This window comes from Salmo salar, chromosome ssa07 (genome assembly GCF_905237065.1).
Source record: "Salmo salar chromosome ssa07, Ssal_v3.1, whole genome shotgun sequence".
NCBI classification, from domain to species: domain Eukaryota; kingdom Metazoa; phylum Chordata; class Actinopteri; order Salmoniformes; family Salmonidae; genus Salmo; species Salmo salar.
Genome location: NC_059448.1, coordinates 30,401,604 through 30,425,546, shown reverse-complemented (window position 1 = coordinate 30,425,546; position 23,943 = coordinate 30,401,604). Strand labels below are relative to the sequence as shown.

General features: G+C 43.0%; 1 protein-coding gene across 2 annotated transcripts in view; it reads left to right on the top strand.

Moving 5' to 3' along the window:
* Positions 1 to 23,224, top strand: part of htr2cl1 (5-hydroxytryptamine (serotonin) receptor 2C, G protein-coupled-like 1) — a 202,467-nt gene extending 179,243 nt beyond the window's left edge. For both annotated transcript variants that reach the window (XM_014207393.2, XM_014207392.2), the window contains exons 3-8: positions 4,295 to 5,007; positions 5,246 to 5,441; positions 16,847 to 17,047; positions 19,475 to 19,638; positions 19,958 to 20,314; positions 20,539 to 23,224. In XM_014207393.2, the coding sequence (XP_014062868.1) occupies positions 4,696 to 5,007; positions 5,246 to 5,441; positions 16,847 to 17,047; positions 19,475 to 19,638; positions 19,958 to 20,314; positions 20,539 to 21,108 (1,800 nt within the window). In that variant the 5' untranslated portion in view covers positions 4,295 to 4,695 and the 3' untranslated portion in view covers positions 21,109 to 23,224. The remainder of the gene's footprint in view (positions 1 to 4,294; positions 5,008 to 5,245; positions 5,442 to 16,846; positions 17,048 to 19,474; positions 19,639 to 19,957; positions 20,315 to 20,538) is intronic.
* Positions 23,225 to 23,943: the final 719 nt, after the last annotated feature.

The following is a 23,943-nucleotide window of genomic DNA, read 5'->3' as shown; positions in this document are numbered from 1 at the left end:
GCCAGCCGGGCGCAACCAGGGTCGCCCGCCAGCCGGGCGCAACCATCGCCGCCCTCCAGCCGGGCGCAGTCAGCGTCGCCCACCAGACCTTCGGCGCGGCCAGGTGCGCCACATAAGAGGGCGACGTCAAGGGTGGAGCAGAGGCCACGTCCCGCACCTGAGCCGCCGCCGTAAGAAGGCCCACCCGGACCCTCCCCTTCAGAGTCAGGTTTTGCGGCCGGAGTCCGCACCTTTGGGGGGGGGGTACTGTAACGCCCTGCCATAGAGGGTTTTTTGTTCTTTATTTTGGTTAGGCCAGGGTGTTGCATTGGGTGGGCGTTCTATGTTCCTTTTTCTATGTTTTGGTATTTCTTTGTTTTGGGCCATGTGTGTGGCTCCCAATCAGGCACAGCTGAAGCTCGTTGCTGCTGATTGGGAGTCACACATAAGGAGCATGTTTTGCCTTTGGGTTTTGTGGGTAATTGTTCCTTGTTTAGTGTGGTTGCACCTGACAGGACTGTTGGCTGTCAGTTTCTTTGTTTTTGTATAGTGTTCTTTCCAATTAAATTGAAGGATGAATACTAACTCTGCTGCATTTTGGTCCTTTCCTGAAGACAGCGCTTACAGGAGACCGAGGTGAGCGTACACCACAGTATGCAGGAACTGTTATGGCAATGTATGTCATATACAGTTGGAGTCGGAAGTTTACATACACCTTAGCCAAATACATTTAAACTCAGTTTTTCACAATTCCTGACATTTAATCCTAGTAAAAATTCCCTGTTTTAGGTCAGTTAGGATCAACACTTTATTTTCAGAATGTGAAATGTCAGAATAATAGTTTAGAGAATGATTTATTTCAGCTTTTATTTCTTTCATCACATTCCCAGAGGGTCAGACATTTACATACACTCAATTAGTATTTGGTAGCATTGCCTTTAAATTGTTTAACTTGGGTGAAACGTTTCGGGTAGCCTTCCACAAGCTTCCCACAATAAGTTGGGTGAATTTTGGCCCATTCCTCGTGACAGAGCTGGTGTAACTGAGTCCGGTTTGTAGGCCTCCTTGCTCGCACATGCTTTTTCAGTTCTGTCCAAAAATGTTCTGTAGGAATTGAGGTCAGGGCTTTGTGATGGCCACTCCATACCTTGACTTTGTTGTCCTGAAGCCATTTTGCCACAATTTTGGGAGTATGCTTGGGGTCATTGTCCATTTGGAAGACCCATTTGCGACCAAGCTTTAACTTCCTGACTGATGTCTTGAGATGTTGCTTCAATATATCCACATAATTTTCCTTCCTCATGATGCCATCTATTTTGTGAAGTGCGCCAGACCCTCCTGCAGCAAAACACCCCCACAACATGATGCTGCCACCCCTGTGCTTCACGGTTGGGATGGTGTTCTTTGGTTTGCAAGTCTCCCCCTTTTTCCTCCAAATGGACATTATGGCCAAACAGTTCTATTTTTGTTTCATCAGACCAGAGGACATTTCTCCAAAAAGTTACGATCTTTGTCCCCATGTGCAGTTGCAAACTGTAGTCTGTATTTTTTATGGGGGTTTTGGAGCAGTGGCTTCTTCCTTGCTGAGCAGCCTTTCAGGTTATGTCGATACAGGACTCGTTTTACTGTGGATAAAGATACTTTTGTACCCGTTTCCTCTAGCATCTTCACAAGGTCCTTTGCTGTTGTTCTGGGATTGATTTGCACTTTTCGCACCAATGTACATTCATCTCTAGGAGGCAGAACGCGTCTCCTTTGTGAGCGGTATGACGGCTGCGTGGTCCCATGGTGTTTATACTTGCGTACTATTGTTTGTACAGATGAACGTGTTACCTTCAGGCGTTTGGAAATTACTCCCAAGGTTGGACCAAACTTGTGGAGGTCTACAATTTTTTTTTTAAAGGCACAGTCAACTTAGTGTATGTAAACTTCTGACCCACTGGAATTGTGATACAGTGAATTATAAGTGAAATAATCTGTCGTCTTCGTAGGTCGTCGATTTTATTTTCCAATGATTGCATGTTAGCTAGTAGAACGGAAGGCAGTGGGAGTTTATTCGATCGCCTACGAATTCTCAGAAGGCAGCCCAATCTTCGTCCTCTTTTTCTTCGTCTTCTCTTTATGCAAATTATGGGGATTTGGGCCGGTTCCCGGGAAAGCAGTATGTCCTTCACGTCGGGCTTGTCAGACTCGTTAGAGAAAAAACTTCTGCCAGTTTGTGGTGAGTAAATGCTGTTCTGAGGTCCAGAAGTTATTTTCGGTCATAAGAGATGGTTGCAGCAACATTATGTACAGAATAAGTAAAAATATAAGTTGGAAACAATGCAAAAAAACGAACAAAAAAACACATTCGGTTAGGAGCACGTAAAACGTCAGCCATTTTCTCTTGCACTATGATACATGAAGAGAGAGAGCTATGCACAAGCTTTGACCTACAGTACTCAAACCTCTAAATGCAAAAATGCCAGGAGAGTCAAGTCAAATGTCATGAACTGAGAGCAAATGACAGAGCTTTCAATCCTGGAGAAAATGTCTTAGCTAGGAACTAACTCAACGGACCAAAGCGGGTTCCTGCAACAGTCTTTGCTCAGACTGGTCCTGTGCCCTACACTGTTCAGACTGCAGAGGACGTCATCTGGAAAAGGCACACAGATCAGTTATTGTTGAGTAAAGCAACATTGACAACCACCAGTCGTGAGTGGTCTGTAACTGTTACTGGGTGACACCCTGGCCCACTAGTCATCACCTACGGGCTCACAGTTACCTTCTCAGGACTGTTGTTCATAATGGGGAAATTTAAGTAGGTGGGGAGGAGATGTGGTGTATTAGGGTTGTGCCGCAGAGCATCATGAGAGCTGTATGTGTTGAGATTAGCACGTTCGTATAAATGGTTGAACTGAATTCCTGTCACCTATCATTATTGAATTGTTATGAAGACATGGTTATGAAACCCACGAGACATAAGTGATCATCGTTGAGTTACGCCCCCAAGGTTGGCTCTGTCTGTCTCCTTGTCTATCTCCCCCTCTCTCCCCCTTTCTCTGTATCTGCCCCCCTTTCTTTGTCTCTTCCTGTTTAGTTCTCTTCAAATCAAATCAAATTGAATTTGTCACAAGAATACATCAAGTGTAGACCTTACAGTGAAATGCTTACATACAAGCCCTTAACCAACAATGCGGTTAAGAATATGTGTACTAAAGTAACACAAGATAATTACATAACAATAACGAGGCTATACAGGGTACCGGCAATGTGCGGGGGTACAGGCTAGCCGAGGCAATTTGTAAAGTGACTATGCATAGATAATAAACAGCGAGTAGCAGCATTGTAAAAACAAGGGGGGGAGGGGGCTCAATGTAAATAGTCTGGGTGGCTATTTACATTGATTAATTGTTCAGCAGTCTTATGGCTTGGTGGTAGAAGCTATTAAGGAGCCTTTTGGTCCTAGACTTGGCGCTCTGGTACTGCTTGCCATGCGGTAGTAGAGAGCACAGTCTATGACTTGGGTGATTGGAGTCTTTGACACTTTTTTGGGCCTTCCTCTGACACCGCCTATTATATAGATCCTGGATGTCAGGAAGCTTGGCCCCAGTGATGTACTGGGCCGTACGCACTACCCTCTATAGTGCCATACGGTCAGAGGCCGAGCAGTTGCCATACCAGGCGGTGATGCAGGATGCTCTCTACGGTGCAGCTGTAGAATTTTTGAGGACCTGGGGACCCATGCCAAATCTTATCTATTTTATGTATTGCTGTTTTATAGCCCTGTTTAACTGCATTGCCTGTAGCGCTCTCTTGGTCTGGGATGTATCATCTGAACCGCGTCATATAAACAAACTGTATCCCATTAATGTAGCCATTTCATTATTCTAAGCCTCACAAACTGCATTAGATTTATATGTGGGATTACAGTGTTCGCGGCTGTAGGCTGTTTATCTTAAAAAATTTAATCAAATCGAAGTTTATTTGTACACAGATTAGTAGATGTTAAAGCAGGTGCAGTGAATTGCTTTTGTTTCTAGCTCCAGCAGTTCAGTACATGTCTAACAGTACAATAATAATAGACAAATAATAGACAAAAAAAAGTCAAGAATCTACAGATTAAAAAATATCACAACGTGCTATATCAGAAAGAGTAATGTCAGAATATAAATATGTGGTGTATATAGACAGTATGGACAATATACAAGTAGATACACACACACACACATACACTCATATACACATAGATCTGTGCACACACTCATGTACACACAATGAGAGATTGAAAGAGAGAGAGAGTAAAACTCAATGTTTTTGTATTCCCTTTCTCTAGACCTTTCTAAACATAGAAACAATGGGTCTTCTACTCTAAAGTTACCAAAAACATGAAACAATGGGCAACACTGACCAGCTCAGCTTGTCCTTCACATGGGACTTCTGAAGAAGAGCTTATCCTGGGGCGTTCTCCTTCTCCACTGTATAAGAGGAAACATAACCACCAATCAACTCTTCCTTTACTTTCAAGTGGACCTAAACCTGGAGTCTTGACTATCCATTTTGTGAACTTAACTAAACCGTAACTAGATCCCACTCTAACACTATTTTCACCCGGAACCCAGACTAAATCAATTCCAAGTCTCTAGACTTTCTAAGTGGACCTAAACTTGGACTACCCATTACAAGACAACACGTTTTTATTCCTAACCAAACCAATCCCAAGTCTGTTGATGTCACATGGTCCTCTGGGTTGGTCCCTCTAGTGGTGACAGGGGAGTAGTGCAGGTCCAGCCAGGACCTCCAGGCCTCAGGAGAGACCCTCCCAGGATGGGAAGTCCAGGAGGGGTAGCCCTACTGAGCGGGTTCGGATCCTCTGCCACGGACTCTCTGGAGGTTGGGGGCTGGATGGTCTTGCCAGGGGGGAACAACTCCACCTACCTTGGACTCAACCAGAGTCTACCCTGGGGGGTCGGGGCTGGAGGAGTAGATGCTAACCTGTCGTTGGGGTCGTCACAGGCAGAGGCGGTGATTCGAGCACCGACCATGAAGGTTAGTGTGTTTTATTTATCTGTATTATTATTATAAACTTTTTTATGGATTTAATTGATGTTGCTACAAAATGTGCTATATATAGAGCAACAATCACTACAATACCAGGTTAGCCATTTTGAGTGTACCCATGAGTTTACCAGTCATTTGCCAAGGTCAGAGGTTCAGATATTCTATGGCTGTTCTAGTCATTCTCTTTCTATGGTGCTATACAAATAAAGTTTGGTTGTATTTGAAGGAGAAGAACTGGCCGGCACTCCTCATCCTGGTCATCATCGTGCTGACGGTGTGTGGAAACATCCTGGTCATCCTAGCTGTCTCATTGGAGAAAAAGCTTCAGAATGCCACCAACTTCTTCCTGAGGTCTCTGGCTGTGGCCGACATTCTGGTGGGGATACTAGTGATGCCTATATCCCTCATCAACATACTCTATGGTGAGTAGAACTACACTGTGCATAACTCCCACTGGTCGTGGCTGGTGGGGATACTGGCCATACAATGTGGTATGTGTAAACGGTCTTGAGTTTGGCTCTGTGGTCTCAGTTTCTTAGACAGGGTGTGTATTTTTTGTGGTTAGTGCTCTGTGTGGTCTGTTTAAACTTTCTCTGTGTATCTAGAATTGTTGGTGCTATCTGGTCTGTGTAAACGGTCTCTGCATCTGTCTCTCTCTCTCTCTCTCTCTGTGTCTCTAGCTCTGTCTCTTTCTCTGTGAGACTGAGTGCATTGAGAACCGTTAGTGGTCTGTGTAAACTGAATCTCTGTCTTAGAGTACAATAGTGCATCTTAGTTAGCAGTGGAGGCTGGTGACTTGAACATTTTAGGAGGATGAGAGACCCACAGTATAGGTGCGGAACACACGGAGATGACAAAGCGTGTTTCAAAAATCTTCAAAGACTAAGTATTTTAACCGAAAGCATTTAATGAAGACATTTATAGTACAATATTATAGGGAATGGGAATGAGAGGGCTACTTACACAGTGTTGGGAAGGGATCACAACAGTGATTGAATGGGGGTATGAGGCATGATTTGAGGTGTTCAGAGGCTTGACTTCAGAGCAGGACAGGGGTTGAGGTGTTCAGAGGCTTCAGTGCAGGACAGGCTCATCGTGGATGGATGGTTTTGGGGAAGAGCTCAACTCTTCCACTGAAGGAAAGACAGTATTTGACTGGGAAGACAAAAAAATAACACCACAATACACTACATAGCTAGACAAAAGAGCTAAGAATGAGTTAGTCCAAGCAAGAAGTAAAATAATTTATGTGCAATAATGTGATTGTGTTTGTGTGTGTGTGATTTACTCTACATACAGTAATGAGAGAAAATTGATAGGGGTACTCATAGTGCTTGGAGAGGAAACAGTGGATGAGTGGGCACATGAGACATGGCTTCAGTGGAGTGGTTATCACCTCTAAATCAGGGAATAGGAAGGGACTTACAGTAGCTGTAATAAAACATGAACTCACATCTATCATGTTGATTGATTATATCCAGTTAAAAGTATAGGCAGCCGAGTCAGCCCAAGTTTGAATATAAACCACATTTGATCACATTCTCTCCTGACACAAAAATTTACTATAAATACATAACTTTACCAATTTGTTTACCCTGACCAGATGGACAGGGCACATAGGCTGTATGCAATTGCTATTATTAGTAGCCTACAGTTGATCAGACTGAAAAATTGTCTTGTTTTCATCCCATACAGCATTTCCGATCTCTAACGTTTGGGTGTAGGCTAGGCCGCTGCGACATTCAAGTAATCAGTTTTTGCTTGTCTGTCCGAACTGATTATGTGTTATCTCCTTTGCTAAATTAATACTGACCGAAAGTGGAAAGCATACTTGAGCACGCTTGAGAAAATGTAGGTGCGTCAACCTCTCTCTTTAATCTAACTTTTAACCTGTTAGGGCTAGGGGGCAGTATTGACACGGCTGGATAAAAAACATACCCGATTTAATCTGGTTACCACTCCTACCCAGTAACTAGAATATGCATATACTTATTACATATGGATAGAAAACACGCTAAATTTTCTAAAACTGTTTGAATGGTGTCTGTGAGTATAACAGAACTCAAATGGCAGGTCAAAACCTGAGAGATTCCTTTACAGGAAGTGGCCTGTCTGACCATTTCTTGAACTTCTTTTCCATCTCTATCTTTTACTAAGGATCTCTGCTCTAACGTGACACTTCCTACGTCGTCCATAGGCGCTCAGAGCCCGGGAAAAAACAGAATGTCGTCATCCCAGCCCCAGGCTGAAACACATTATCGCCTTTCTCAAGTGGCCGATCAAGGGACTCTGGGCTTAGGCGCGTGACCCGACCGCCACGCCTTTGTGATTTTTTCCTCTGTTTGCCAAAAAGGAGATTCCCTGTCGGAATATTATCGCTTTTCTACGAGAAAAATGGCGTAAAAATTGATTTTAAACAGCGGTTGACATGCTTCGAAGTACGGTAATGGAATATTTAGAATTTTTTTGTCACGAATTGCGCCATGCGCACGACCCTTCTTTACCATTTCGGATAGTGTCTGGAACGCACAAACAAAACGCCGCTATTCGGATATAACGATGGATTATTTTGGACCAAACCAACATTTGTTATTGAAGTAGCAGTCCTGGGAGTGCATTCTGACGAAGACAACAAAAGGTAATCAAACTTTTATAATAGTAAATATGATTATGGTGAGTGCTAAACTTGCCGGGTGTCTAAATAGCTAGCCCGTGATGCCTGGGCTATGTACTTAGAATATTGCAAAATGTGCTTTCACCAAAAAGCTATTTTAAAATCGGACATATCGAGTGCATAGAGGAGGTCTGTATCTATAATTCTTAAAATAATTGTTATGCTTTTTGTGAACGTTTATCGTGAGTAATTTAGTAAAATGTTAGCGAATTCCCCGGAAGTTTGCGGGGGTATGCTAGTTCTGAACGTCACATGCTAATGTAAAAAGCTGGTTTTTGATATAAATATGAACTTGATTGAACAAAACATGCATGTATTGTATAACATAATGTCCTAGGGTTGTCATCTGATGAAGATCATCAAAGGTGAGTGCTGCATTTAGCTGTCTTCTGGGTTTTGGTGACATTATATGCTAGCTTGAAAAATGGGTGTCTGATTATTTCTGGCTTGTTACTCTGCTGACATAATCTAATGTTTTGCTTTCGTTGTAAAGCCTTTTTGAAATCGGACATTGTGGTTAGATTAACGAGAGTCTTGTCTTTAAATAGCTGTAAAATAGTCATATGTTTGAGAAATTGAAGTAATAGGATTTTTAAGGTTTTGAAAATCGCGCCACAGGCTTCAAGTGGCTGTTGCGTAGGTGGGACGAATTCGTCCCGCCTAGCCCATAGAGGTTAAAGACAAGACTCTCGTTAATTTAACCACACTGTCCGATTTCAAGAAGGCTTTACAACGAAAGCAAAACATTAGATTATGTCAGCAGAGTACCCAGCCAGAAATAATCAGACACCCATTTTTCAAGCTAGCATATAATGTCACAAAAACACAGAAGACAGCTAAATGCAGCACTAACCTTTGATGATCTTCATCAGATGACACACCTAGGACATTATGTTATACAATACATGCATGTTTTGTTCAATCAAGTTCATATTTATATCAAAAACAAGCTTTTTACATTAGCATGTGACGTTCAGAACTAGCATACCCCCCGCAAACCTCCGGTGAATTTACTAAATTACTCATGATAAACGTTCACAAAAAACATAATTATTTTAAGAATTATAGATACAGAACTCCTCTATGCAATCGTTATGTCAGATTTTAAAATAGCTTTTCGGCGAAAGCCCATTTTGCAATATTCTCAGTAGATAGCCCGGCATCACAGGGCTAGCTATTTAGACACCCAGCAAGTTTAGCACTCACCAAAGTCAGATTTACTATAAGAAAAATGTTATTACCTTTGCTGTTCTTCGTCAGAATGCACTCCCAGGACTTCTACTTCAATAACAAATGTTGGTTTGGTACCAAATAATCCATTGTTATATCCAAATAGCGGCGTTTTGTTTGTGCGTTCAAGACACTATCCGAATGGTAAACAAGGGTGACGAGCACGACGCATTTCGTGACAAAAAAATTCTAAATATTCCATTACCGTACTTCGAAGCATGTCAACCGCTGTTTAAAATCAATTTTTATGCCATTTTTCTCGTAAAAAAAGCGATAATATTCCGACCGGGAATCTGCGTTTAGGTAAAAAGACAAAAGAAAATAAAGCATGGGGTCGACTCGTGCACGCGCCTAAGCCCATTGTCCTCTGATCGGCCACTTACCAAAGGCGATAATGTGTTTCAGCCAGAGGCTGCCTCGATATCATTCAGCTTTTTCCCGGGCTCTGAGAGCCTATGGGAGCCGTAGGAAGTGTCACGTTATATCAAAGATCCTCAGTCTTCAATAAAAAGAGCCAAGATGAAACACAACTTGTCAGACAGGCCACTTCCTGCATGGAATCTTCTCAGGTTTTGGCCTGCCATATGAGTTCTGTTATACTCACAGACACCATTCAAACAGTTTCAGAAACTTTAGGGTGTTTTCTATCCAAAGACAATAATTATATGCATATTCTAGTTACTGGGCAGGAGTAGTAACCAGATTAAATCGGGTACGTTTTTTATCCGGCCATGTCAATACTGCCCCCTAGCCCTAACAGGTTAAAGAGAGGACAAATCAGTGTTAGATCTTCTGATGACGACTGATGTTCCATGCTAAATCTTTCATCTAAGGTTGTATGAGAGTATGGTTAACATGTGAGTGTGCATAATGTAAACAGAACTTAAGAGATAATGCGAGATTAAAAGGAAGGAACATTTAGTGTATTTCAGACTGAAAAACCCATTAAAGCCATCATTGAGACCGCCTCTGGAAAAGCATAATGTAAACCCAACACTGTTGCCTTAATGTAAACTCAAACTTGTGCTAAGAGAGGAGAGGTCCTACAATTGGAAAAGGCATACATGGTTATACAGTATTTTTATTTTTATTTTATTTATTTCACCTTTATTTAACCAGGTAGGCAAGTTGAGAACAAGTTCTCATTTACAATTGCGACCTGGCCAAGATAAAGCAAAGCAGTTCGACAACATACAAAAACACAGAGTTACACATGGAGTAAAACAACATACAATCAATGATACAGTAGACAAAAATAAGACTATATACAATGTGAGCAAATGATGTGAGATAAGGGAGGTAAAGGCAAAAAAGGCCATGGTGGCAAAGTAAATAAAGTATAGCAAGTAAAACACTGGAATGGTAGATTTATAATTTGAAGAAAGTTCAAAGTTAAAATATAAATAATATGGTGCAAAGGAGCAAAATAATAAATAAAATAAATAAATACAAGGGGAAGCGTTAGTAGTTTGGGCTAAATTATAGATGGGCTATGTACAGGTGCAGTGATCTGGGAGCTGCTCTGATAGCTGGTGCTTAAAGCTAGTGAGGGAGATGAGTGTTTCCAGTTTCAGAGAATTTTGTAGTTCGTTCCAGTCACTGGCAGCAGAGAACTGGAAGGAGAGACGACCAAAGGAGGAGTTGGCTTTAGGGGTGACCAGAGAGATATACCTGCTGGAGCGCGTGCTACAGGTGGGTGCTGCTATGGTGACCAGTGAGCGGAGATAAGGGGGGACTTTACCTAGCAGGGTCTTGTAGATGACCTGGAGCCAATGTGTTTGGCGACGATTATGAAGCGAAGGCCAGCCAACGAGAGCGAACAGGTCGCAGTGGTGGGTAGTATATGGGGCTTTGGTGACAAAACGGATGGCACTGTGATAGACTGCATCCAGCTTGTTGAGTAGGGTATTGGAGGCTATTTTGTAAATGACATCGCCGAAGTCGAGGATTGGTAGGATGGTCAGTTTTATGAGGGTATGTTTGGCAGCATGAGTGAAGGATGCTTTGTTGCGAAATAGGAAGCCAATTCTAGATTTAAATTTGGATTGGAGATGATTGATGTGAGTCTGGAAGGAGAGTTTACAGTCTAACCAGACACCTAGGTATTTGTAGTTGTCCACAAATTCTAAGTCAGAACCGTCCAGAGAAGTGATGCTGGACAGGCGGGCAGGTGCAGGCAGCGATCGGTTGAAGAGCATGCATTTAGTTTTACTTGTATTTAGGAGCAGTTGGAGACCACGGAAGGAGAGTTGTATGGCATTGAAGCTCGTCTGGAGGGTTGTTAACACAGTGTCCAAAGAAGGGCCAGAAGTATACAGAATGGTGTCGTCTGCATAGAGGTGGATCAGAGATTCACCAGCAGCAAGAGCGACATCATTGATGTATACAGAGAAAAGAGTTGGCCCAAGAATTTAACCCTGTGGTACCCCCATAGAGACTGCCAGAGGTCCGGACAGCAGGCCCTCCGATTTGACACACTGAACTCTATCAGAGAAGTAGTTGGTGAACCAGGCGACGCAATCGTTTGAGAAACCAAGGCTACTGAGTCTGCCGATGAGGATGTAACATACATATAACATAAGACATTGTACAGAAATAAGAGCAGACAGTAGACTGCTACAGAGCGGCGCAGCTCAGCATAGCCGGAATTCATAGCAAAATCGGCAGTGTATCAAATACTTGTTCTCCCCACTGTATACACAGTATACTGTGTATACATGTATACACATTATATATATATACATATATACACACACACAGTGGGGGGGGGAAAGTATTTGATCCCCTGCTGATTTTGTACGTTTGCCCACTGATAAAGAAAGGATCAGTCTATAATTTTAATGGTAGGTTTATTTGAACAGTGAGAGACAGAATAACAACAAAAATATCCAGAAAAACGCATGTCAAAAATGTTATAAATTCATTTGCATTTTAATGAGGGAAATGAGTAAGTCTAACCCCCCCCCCCCCCTTAAAAGATTTAGATGCACTATTGTAAAGTGGTTGTTCCACTGGATATTATAAGGTGAATGCACCAATTTGTAAGTCGCTCTGGATAAGAGCGTCTGCTAAATGTCTTAAATGTAAATGTAAGTATTTGACCCCCTCTCAATCAGAAAGATTTCTGGCACCCAGGTGTCTTTTATACAGGTAACGAGCTGAGATTAGGAGCACACTCTTAAAGGGAGTGCTCCTAACCGCAGCTTGTTACCTGTAAAGAAGACACATGTCCACAGAAGCAATCAATCAATCAGATTCCAAACTCTCCACCATGTCCAAGACCAAAGAGCTCTCCAAGGATGTCAGGGACAAGATTGTAGACCTACACAAGGCTGGAATGGGCTACAAGACCATCGCCAAGCAGCTTGGTGAGAAGGTGACAACATTTGGTGCAATTTTTCGCAAATGGAAGAAACACAAAAGAACTGTCAATTTCCCTCGGCCTGGGGCTCCATGCAAGATCTCACCTCGTGCGGTTGCAATGATCATGAGAACGGTGAGGAATCAGCCCAGAACTACACGGGAGGATCTTGTCAATGATCTCAAGGCAGCTGGGACCATTGTCACCAAGAAAAGAATTGGTAACACACTACGCCGTGAAGGGCTGAAATCCTGCAGCGCCCGCAAGGTCCCCCTGCTCAAGAATACATATACATGCCCGTCTGAAGTTTGCCAATGAACATCTGAATGATTCAGAGGACAACTGGTGAAAGTGTTGTGGTTAGATGAGACCAAAATGGAGCTCTTTGGCATCAACTCAACTCAACCGTGTTTGGAGGAGGAGGAATGCTGCCTATGACCCCAAGAACACCATCTCCACCGTCAAACATGGAGGTGGAAACATTATGCTTTGGGGGTGTTTTTCTGCTAAGGGGACAGGACAATGTGCTGTCAAATCTTGGTTGAGAACCTCCTTCCCTCAGCCAGGGCATTGAAAATGGGTCGTGGATGGGTATTCCAGCATGACAATGACCCAAAACACACGGCCAAGGCAACAAAGGAGTAGCTCAACAAGAAGCACATTAAGGTCCTGGAGTGTCCTAGCCAGTCTCCAGACCTTAATCCCATAGAAAATCTGTGGAGGGAGAAGAAGGTTCGAGTTGCCAAACGTCAGCCTCGAAACCTTAATGACTTGGAGAAGATCTGCAAAGAGGAGTGGGACAAAATCCCTCCTGAGATGTGTGCAAACCTGGTGGCCAACTACAAGAAACGTCTGATCTCTGTGATTGCGAACAAGGGTTTTGCCACCAAGTACTAAGTCATGTTTTGCAGAGGGGAAAATACTTATTTCCCTCATTAAAATGGAAATCATTTTATAACATTTTTGACATGCGTTTTTCAGGATTTTTTGGTTGTTATTCTGTCTCTCACTGTTCATATAAACCTACCATTAAAATTATAGACTGATCATTTCTTTGTAAGTGGGCAAACGTACAAAATCATCAGGGGATCAAATACTTTTTTCCCCCCACTGTATACACACTCCAGACTCCGACATTGCTCATCCGAATATTTCTATATTTCTTAATTACATTCTTTAACTTTTTAGATTGGTGTGTATTGTTGTGTACTGTTAGATATTACTGCACTGTTGTAGCTACGAACACAAGCATTTTGCTACACTCACAATAACATCTGCTAAATAGTATGTGTAAGCAACCAATAACATTTGATTTGATTAAGGTCCAAGGTGATAACCTTAACTTTAAATCTGAGGAATAAAGGTTAACTTAAAATGAGGCTATACGTCTGTGAATATATTTTTTATTTGTATTTGTATTTGTATAAAAATAAAAAAATCTACCCATTTTCTCCCCAATTTCATGGTATCCAACTAGTAACTACAATCTTGTCTCATCGCTGCAACTCCCGTACGGACTCGGGAGAGGTGAAGGTCGAGAGCCGTGCGTCCTCCGAAACACAACCCAGCCAAACAGCACTGCTTCTTGACACAATGCCTGCTTAACCCGGAAGCCAGCTGCACCAATGTGTCAGAGGAAATACCGTGCACCTGGCGACTGTGTCAGCGTGCACTGCGCCCGGCCCGCCACAGGAGTCGCTAGAGCGCGATGGGACAAGAACATCCCCAGTGCCTTAGACCACTGCGCCACTCAGGAGGCCCACTTCTGTGAATATATACTTAGTAATAGAAAGACCCAGTAATGTTTAGCCGACGACAAATGCCATCCGAGTAGAAAAAGATATCGGGCTGCTCGACTGCTGGACAGCACATGAAGCGGCCCATAGAATTTGGGCCAAGCACGATGATGGTAGATATGAGTCACGCTCAGATAAAATGATTAGCAGAGATGCTTTGCAAACACACAATGTACAAGTATACATTGTAACGCACATTAACTTACCTTAACTTATGTTACAGCGAGAATGAAAGATGACAGAACTCATTCATAGATAACTGTAAGAATGCATGTTTTATCACTTAACGGGCAATCTGGGATGAACCAAGAGCAGTAATCCCACCACTACTAAACTACTACCTGGGGAGAAACCGCAGAAAGTGACCACTTAATGTAAAAGATAGCTAGTAAAACAGTAAAACCTGATAACCCATTTACTCCCCAAAAGGGAAATGCACCAGCCAATACATGCATCACAATAAATACACAGTAAAACAACACAAGGACACTAAAAGCAGCAGTCCTGTGAAATGCTTTCGTCACCTTGTAGAGTCCATGCCCTAATGAATTGAGGCTGTTCTGAGGGCAAAAGAGGGGGGTGCAACTCAATATTAGGAAGGTGTTCCTAATGTTTGGTATACTCATTCTCTGTGTGTCATGTGGTGTGTGTGTGTTGGTGGGGGTGCTGTGTGTGTGTGCATGCAGGTGGCATGGGCACAGACTTGGGCATATTATTTGTCACTCTAGGCCTAATCAGTTGGGCTATTGAATAGTAACCCTGCTTTTTGTTCATTATCATACAATCCCAATTATTCTTACCACCCCTGGTGTGTGTGTGTGTGTGTGTGGCTCCCAGTTCTGCATAAAACATCAATTATGTTAACAATATGACCCTCTGATTTGAAATATATTGGTTTAACATGCTGTACTTTTTAATTCTGCACAGGCTAATTAGCATGTTATTATGTATTTAATTTGCATAAAATAGTATACAACTTGTTTCAAATTTTTACAAACTCTGTTTTACATAAAACATGAAGATGTGTTAATAACATCACCTTACCTTAAATTATGGGTTACTATGTATTCAGTACTGCCTCACTTGCATATTAAGTGCATACTTTGCAAAATATTGCATATTCATTTCATACTACTTTAATTTGAATAATCTCTGTGTTCCACATCAGCCCTGAAAATGTCATAACTACAGTGCCTTCGGAAAGTATTCAGACCCCTTTTTCCACATTGTTAGGTTACAGCCTTATTCTAAAATTGATTAAATCGTTTTTTTCCCTCATCAATCTACACACAATAACCTATAATGACAGAGCAAAAACAGGTTCAGAATTTGGGGCTAATTAATATAAAGTATTCAGACCCTTTACTCAGTACATGGTTGAAGCACCTTTGGCAGCGATTACAGCCTTGAGTCTTCTTGGGTATACAAGCTTGGCACACCTGTATTTGGGGAGTTTCTCATTCTTCTCTGCAGATCCTCTCAAGCTCTCTCAGGTTGGATTGGGAGTGTCGCTGCATAGCTATTTTCAGGTCTCTGCAGAGATGTTCAATCGGCTCTGGCTAGGCCACTCAAGGACATTCAGAGACTTGTCCCGAAGCCACTCCTACGTTGTCTTGGATGTGAGCTTAGGGTCATGGTCCTTTTGAAAGGTGAACCTTTGTGCCAGTCTGAGGTCCTGAGCGCTCTGGAGCAGGTTTTCATCAAGGATCTCTCTGTACTTTGCTCTGTTCATCTTTGCCTCGATCCTGACTAGTCTCCCAGTCCCTGCTGCTTTAAAACATCCCCACAGCATGATGCTGCCACCACCATGCTTCACCGTGCCAGGTTTCCTCCAGAAGTGACGCTTGGCATTCCAGCCAACGAGTTCAATCTTGGTTTCATCAAAACCAGAGAATCTTGTTTCTCATGTTCTGAGAGTCTATGTGCCTTTTGGCAAACTCCAAGTGGGCTGTCATGTGCCTTTTACTGAGGAGTGCCTTCCATCTGGTCACTTTACCATAAAGGCCTGAATTGTGGAGTGCTACAGAGATGGTTGTCCTTCTGGAAGGTTCTCCCATCTCCACAGAGGAACTCTAGAGCTCTGTCAGAGTGACCATCGGGTTCTTGGTCACCTCCCTGACCAAGGCTCTTCTCTCCGATTGCTCAGTTTAGCTGGGCGGGCCAGCTCTAGGAAGAGTCTTGTTGGTTCCAAACTTCTTCCATTTAAGAATGATGGAGTCCACTGTGTTCTTGGGGACCTTCAATGCTGCAGAAATGTTTTCGTACCATTCCCCAGATCTGTACCTCAAAGCAATCCTGTCTCGGAGCTCTAAGGACAATTCCTTCGATCTAATGGCTTGGTTTTTGCTCTGACATGCACTGTCAACTGTTGGTCCTTATATAGACAGGTGTATTTATTTCCAAATCATGTCCAATCAATTGAATTTACCACAGGTGGACTCCAATCAAGTTGTAGAAATATCTCAAGTATGATCAATGGAAACAGGATGTACCTGAGCTCAATTTCGAGTCTCATAGCAAAGTGTCTGAATACTTATGTAAATAAGGAATTTCTGTTTTTTATTTTTAATACATTTCTAAAAACCTGTTTTCGTTTTGTCATTATCGGGTATTGTGTTTAGATTGCTGAGTAATTCGTTTTTGTTTTAATCCATTTCAGAATAAGGCCGTAAAGTAAAAAAAATGTGGAAAAAGTCAAAGGGTCTGAATATTTTCCGAAGGCACTGTATCTAACCTGACTTTCTCTCCCCCCCTCTCCTCTTCCAGACTATGCGTGGCCCCTGCCCAGTGCATTGTGTCCTATCTGGATCTACCTGGATGTCCTTTTCTCTACAGCCAGTATAATGCACTTGTGTGCTATATCTCTGGATCGATACGTGGCCATAAGAAATCCTATAGAGCACAGCCGTTTCAACTCCAGAACTAAAGCTATGATGAAGATAGCAGCTGTATGGACCATATCTATAGGTAGGTAAGGGGATATATGGGTGCATGCGTCACACCCACACACACGCACACACACGCACAGAGTACTCCTTTAGGAAATGTTGATGAATAGAGGCAGAAGGAGACTTTGTTATTTCCTCTTTTTCTGCCTACTCATCTAGACCTCCTGGCTGTTTAGCTCTTTATCCCTCCATCTCTCTCTCCCTCCCTCTCTCGTTGTAAAGCATGGTGGTATTCCAAAACTGTGTGAGACTGACACAGACATGATTCTCTCTCCTTCTCTCTCTCCATCTGTCTCTCTCTCTTTCTCTCTATGAGGATGGATAGATAAGTAAAGTCAATGGGTCTGGTAGACAGCCAGATGACAGGGTGAAAGGTCAGGTTGTGTGTGTGCCTCAGTGTCTCTGTTTGTGTGCGTGCGTGTATGTGTGTTAAACAGATGACATGGTCCAAGGTAGTCCAATCGCGAAATTCGAAGTATGATGGATGAACGTCTATTTTTGATGCTATAATTCCGCGTGGTTACAGGGTTAATTCCGCGTGGTTACAGGCTTAAAACAGAAACAACTCAAAGGTTAACAGTTCAGGCATTAATTCCGAGTGGTTAAGGTTAGAGCTATGGTTTGGGCAAGGCTTAAAACAAAATAAATAAAAACAACACGCTGCTTCCATCATCCATCAAGTATTCTCACGGCTTAACAGGGAATTGTGAACTGTGGTTGGCAGCGATTACAGTCTTGAGTCTTCTTCGATATGATGCTACAAGCTTGGCGCACCTGTATTTGGGAAGGTTCTCCCATTTTTCTCTGCAGATCCTCTCAAGCTCTGTCAGGCTGCACAGCTATTTTCAGGTCTCTCCAGAGAAGTTCAATCGGGTTCCAAGTCCGGGTTCTGGCTGGGCTACTCAAGGACATTCAGAGACTTGTTCCGAAGCCACTCCTACGTTGTCTTGGCTGTGTGCTTAGGGACATTGTCCTGTTGGAAGGTGAACCTTCGCCCCAGTCTGAGGTCCTGAGTGCACTGGAGCAGGTTTTCATCAAGGATCTCTCTGTACTTTGCTCTGTTCATATTTCCCTTGATCCTGACTAGTTTCCCAGACCCGCTGCGGAAAAACATCCCCACAGCATGATGCTGCCACCACCTTGCTTCACAGTAGGGATGGTGCCAGGTTTCTTCCAGACGTGTCGCTTGGCATTCAGGTCAAAGAGTTCAATCTTGGTTTCATCAGACCTGAGAATCTTGTTTCTCATGGTCTGAGAGTCCTTTAGGTGCCTTTTGGCTAATTCCAAGCAGGCTGTCATGCGCCTTATGTTGAGGAGTGGCTTCCGTCTGGCCACTCTACCATAATGCCCTGATTGGTGATTGGAGTGCTGCAGAGATGGTTGTCCTTCTGGAAGGTTCTCCCATGTCCACTGAGGAGCTTATGAGCTCTGTCAGAGTGACCGTCAGGTTCTTGGTCACCTCCCTGACCAAGGCCCGATTGCTCAGTTTGGCAGGACGGCCAGCTCTAGGAAGAGTCTTGGTGGTTCCAAACTTATTCCATTGAAGAATGAGGTCACTGTGTTCTTGGGGACCGTCAATGCTGCAGAACATTTTTGGTACACTTTCCCAGATCTGTGCCTCAACCCAATCCTGTCTTGGAGCTCTACACACAATTCCTTCAACCTCATGGCTTGGTTTTTGTAACGGAACAAAATGCGGAAAAAGTCAAGGGGTCTGAGTACTTTCCAAATTCATGCAATTTCTTGACTGTGTCAAGCTCATTAATAATCACAGAAATTAAAGCTAAAATGCACATATTGACGGACCTCATTGAAGACTGAATACAGCCCCTGGGGGAAAAATAAGTTTGACACACCTGGATTAGAGGGATGCGTGGAATTACTATTTTATCTGTCTTTGTCTATCTGTTAGTCTGTCTCTCACTTCTCTCGCTCAACCCTCTGTATTCTTCTTTCATCCTTCTCTCTACATTTAATTAAAGCTTATTAGGTCTGCACAACAAAAACAGTCTTGATCCCACTCCTCTCTTTATTTCCTTCTCTCATCCCTATTTTCTCTCTCTTTCTATTTTTTCATCCATACCTTTCCTAGTCATCGGCCTCCACAACAAGGACAATTTCTTCATGTCTCTCCTCGCCACATCTTTCTATTTATCTCTCTCCTTCTCTAAGGAGTGTCCATGCCTATAACAGTAATCAGCATCCACAACAAGGACAACGTCTTCATCTGTCTCTCCTTTTCTTTCTCTTATCCCTATCTTCTTTCTCTCCCCTCCCTACTTTTCTCCTATCTCATCCCTCTCTTTCTTTCTCTCCCTCTATCTTAGGAGTGTCCAAGCCTATCCCGGTCATCAGCCTTTACAAGGACAATGTCTTTAACTGTCTCTCTCTAATCTCTCTCTCTTCTTCTCTAATCACTCTCTCTTTCTCTCTCTCCTTCTACTAGGAGTGTCAATGCCTATCCCGGTCATAGGCCTCCATAACAAGGACAAGGTGTTTGTTGACGGAAGTTGTGTCCTCAACGAGGAGCACTTCATGCTGATTGGCTCGTTCGTGGCCTTCTTCATCCCATTGGTCATCATGGTGGTGTCCTACTACCTAACCGTACAGGTCTGTCAGAGAATGTTTTAATTGGATAGCCATTTGATGTTCTGTCTTTTGATTGGCTAGCCATGTATTTGTCCCGCCTCTGATTGAATCTCATTGGTCTGTCAGAGAGGAAATATAACACAGGCCCAACATTGTTGGCTACAACCACTAAGATGGCGTTGGCATGTTTTGATTTGCTCCCTTTTTGATAGGAATGGAAATGTGTCTTTGGCTTAAAAGACATGTGGCTCATACACATAGCAAACACAGACATAAGACATAAGAACAGTAGGACAAAATTAGACCGCTGTAATATCACATCCTGTCTGTCTTTCTCCAGGTCCTCCAGCGCCAGGCAACCGTCTTCCTCTACGAGGTGAAGACTCCCTCCCATCAGCCACTACACCCGCCGCCCACTCCCTCAAACCACCGATCCCCGGCCCCAAACTTCCAAGTCCCACCCATAAACATTGAGGCTCCTCCTCCTAGCAGACAAGGGAGTCTGAGCTGCCAGAAAGGGGCAGAGTATGTCCGGCAGACCAGCCTCCTAAACATCTCCCCCTCAGAGTACATTAGCATAATTCCAAGTTCCGAGGTGGCATCCCAGCTGAGCTCGCCGACGGGGCATGATCCACGGGACAGTATCGGGAGACGGGGGATGATGCAGGCCATCAAGAACGAGAGGCGGGCCTCCAAGGTGAGGACCAACTTTACACAACTATGATCTTCTTTTCTATTTTCGTCTCCTTCGCTTCTCGTCTCTTCCATTTCATTATTTTCCATTCTGTTCTATTGCATTCCATAACTGTTTATACTCCACACTAATCTTGTTCTATGTTGTCTATTCTACTCTGTTCTATGTTCTAGGTTCTAAGGATTGTGTTCTCTAATCTGTTCTATATTCTCTGTCCTATTCTCTAGGTGCTGGGGATTGTGTTCTTCCTCTTCCTGATCATGTGGTGTCCTTTCTTCATCACCAATGTCACATACGTCCTCTGCCAGGGTTCATGCAATGAGCCGCTATTAGCCGAGCTCCTCAACGTCTTTGTATGGGTGGGATATATATCCTCCGGAGTTAACCCTTTAGTGTATACCTTGTTTAATAAGACATATAGAAGGGCATTTTCCAGCTATATACGTTGTCAGTATAACACAGGGCCAAACGCCGGAGTTAGTAGTAAGTCGCTTGCAATTACGACGATGCCGTGTACGTCACATGCCATCGTGCCCATATTTGGACATAATGGTGGGAATGGGAAGATGGGAAGTATGGACCAGAATAGTAACTGTCGGAATGGTGGTGGAGGGGGCCGGGTAGATGGGAATGGGATGATCAGAGGGATGGAACCTGACGACTCCACAGATGGCAGGATGGGGATGGAGATGGAATGTCCCGGGATAATGTCGGAATTAAAACCCCGAATGTCGGAGCTGAAGCTTTCCGTCGACAGCTTCTGCCACGCCCAGGTGGAGCGCACCAGCAGCGTTTGATTGGTTAATTGAATTACGCCAGCGCTGCGTCACATTGGGTGACGATGGATGGACAGAATGGACATATTTTGTGATGCGTGCAAGAGAGGGGGACAATACTGGGTTTGTCTTATAGAGAGACAGTGGACACATCCACAGAGCACAGGGCCAAGGAGGAACCATAGAGATACAAAAAACCCCATCTCTTATCTGTACAATGGGAAGCCCTCAGTGACACTGTCCATGTTAAAGGTGGCATTGTGGCGCAAGAGCCTTCTATCCAACTCTATGGGAAGGACTCATCTTGACCTGGATGTAATAGAAAAGTACTGCTTCAATCTAGAAACCCACAGAAGAAGAAGCCATGAACAAGGCTGAACAGAGACTCAAGACTTAAAATATACCCAAACTCAACTGTATTATGGATTTTAGTAACAGTTCAGCACCATGTTAGGACACTACATAAGAACAGGTCTGAATCGAGCTCTGCAGGCGTGTATAAAAAGGCCAATAATAGTTAATAGGTAGACTAGTAATGTTGAATGGAGAGAGGAATATAACTGAACACAATATAGCCCCAGTGATAGTGTCACAGCTCCACCTTGTGGTGCATGAAATAAATCATTTTAAAGAGGGTCGGTGAATGAAGGGATTGGAAACGCTGTGTACAGTGGATCTCTCTCACACATCATAATGTATTACCTCACTCAGATTCACACAGCATTCTTTGAGAAGATCCGAAAACAGTCAATTTAAGGATGAACAGCAATGCAGGTCCCGAAGGGCTGCAGTGTGTGCATGCCTTTGTCTCACACAGCCAACCTAACTTCACAAGACGATAATCCCCCTTCTGTCATCTTTACAACCATAGCTATGACCATAACTCAACCATAACCATAGTCTATAACCCTATCATAGAACAAACCAAATGTACAGTATGTTAGTAATCCTTCAGGCCTATACAGTATATCCCACTCTGACCTACAACCCATATTATTCCTACAACCCATAATCAAACGCTGCAACAACCACAACCAAAACACCAGAGCACCTGAATGAATATATATATGACAACCTCTGACCCCTCTACACAGGTCAAAGTTCAAAGGTCAAAAACATATCAACTCACTCACTATGTCAAGTTCTCTCTTACATAAGGAAGATCGAACAGAAGGCCTAAGCGATCCCTAGTAATTTTGGAGCTTTTATCAGACAAAATGATAACGTTGAAAAGACGTTGAAAATAAGAATTTTGGGTTGCTACAGGCCCATTGACGTGTCTGACAAAAACATTAAACTAAAAGAATGAAAAGTACTGCAGAGAGGACAGGCGCCTGATCCGAAATCAGTTTGCGTTTCGATTGAGGAGCGAAGTCAAGCGGTATCCTAAACAATTTATTTTAAGCTGTATATGTTAGCCATAACTGTGTGTGTGTAGAATATAGCTGTTTCTGGTGCAGGGCATTAGTGCTTCTTGCTAGCACTGAGCTTCCCCTTCTCAGCGTTAGCAAGCCACGCTAATGCTGGGTTTATGACATCTCTTAACTATGAGCATACAACTGGGAAAAATCCAGTTGAACCCCCCTCCCACTCGTAATTACTAGTGGGATACTCATCTATCATCCCTGTGCCCACAACATCTCCCACATGCTGAGCTCTGTTGTCACCTACTAAGGAAATTACCTTGATAACAGCATTTGTAGCAGTTAAATGCAAATAGAAAACATAATGTATTCTATATATATGGTTTTTGAATACTGTAATTTGTTTACGAGCATGATAGCTGTACTTTTAGTTTATGGTTGACGCAGCTTGTTTACCATTCGCCAATCGGCATTCTCAATGAGTTCAAAGCATGAAAATGCACACAACTTGTTGCTCCCAGTTTACAGTACAAGTTTCCCACTTGTCATAAATGCAGCATAATGCCCTGGTCCATAGCTAAATATATTTTGTTATTATTCCATTCCATTACAATCAATCAATCACCGGTTTTCATACCATTTACTTGTGAATGTTTGTCAATGACACTTCTCATGTTTTGACAATTTCAATCATCCACAAGACAGTGTTGTTTTTTTCTGTGTGATGCTGCTATTTATTTATTATTAAAATGTAATTCTAATCTGTGCACAAAGTCTCCCTTCTGCTTGATGGATGGGTGGATGGATGGAGCCTACCGTTACGCTTTCCTGATGTCAGCATCAAGGACAGCAACAGACAGATTTCAGATAAATCTAAGCATAAACAACTGTTTGTGGCTATGAACATTAGTTAAAGGATAGTTATAGACCATGTGCATGCTATTATAAAATTGTTTGTAGTGTCATTGAGTGAAGTCTCCCTTTTGAATTATTGTTTGTTTGATTGACGCCAGACTAAACTTGTTAGTGCCTTTGAAAGTTAGTTACACTATGTTTATTTTATAAGGGTCCCACAATATAGGCAGTGTGTGTTCTCATATAGGAGAAAATTGTTCATGCAATGATTCATTATCGACGTGACAATGGGCTAGGAACAGAGGAGGCCTCTGCACTTCGCTGGAAGAGCCCGAAGAGAGCAGCATTGTTCCAATTCCAATCCTTCACAGTCCAGCCCTATGTTCCAAATATGAGGCATTAGCGCCACTGTGTGGCGATGTAAAGGAACAACGACCTATAGCAGCATACTAAAGCAAGGGCAGGCATTTATGGGCGGGACTTAGGGGGCCTGGCCCGCCCTAATTCCTCCTTGCCCCTTCAAATAAAATATTGAAATATTGATTTACTTGACATAGAAGCGCCCTGACAGAAAGAAGCGTGTGAAACCCTATTTCTCAGTATGTTTAGACCATGTATCTGATACTATCTGAAAAAA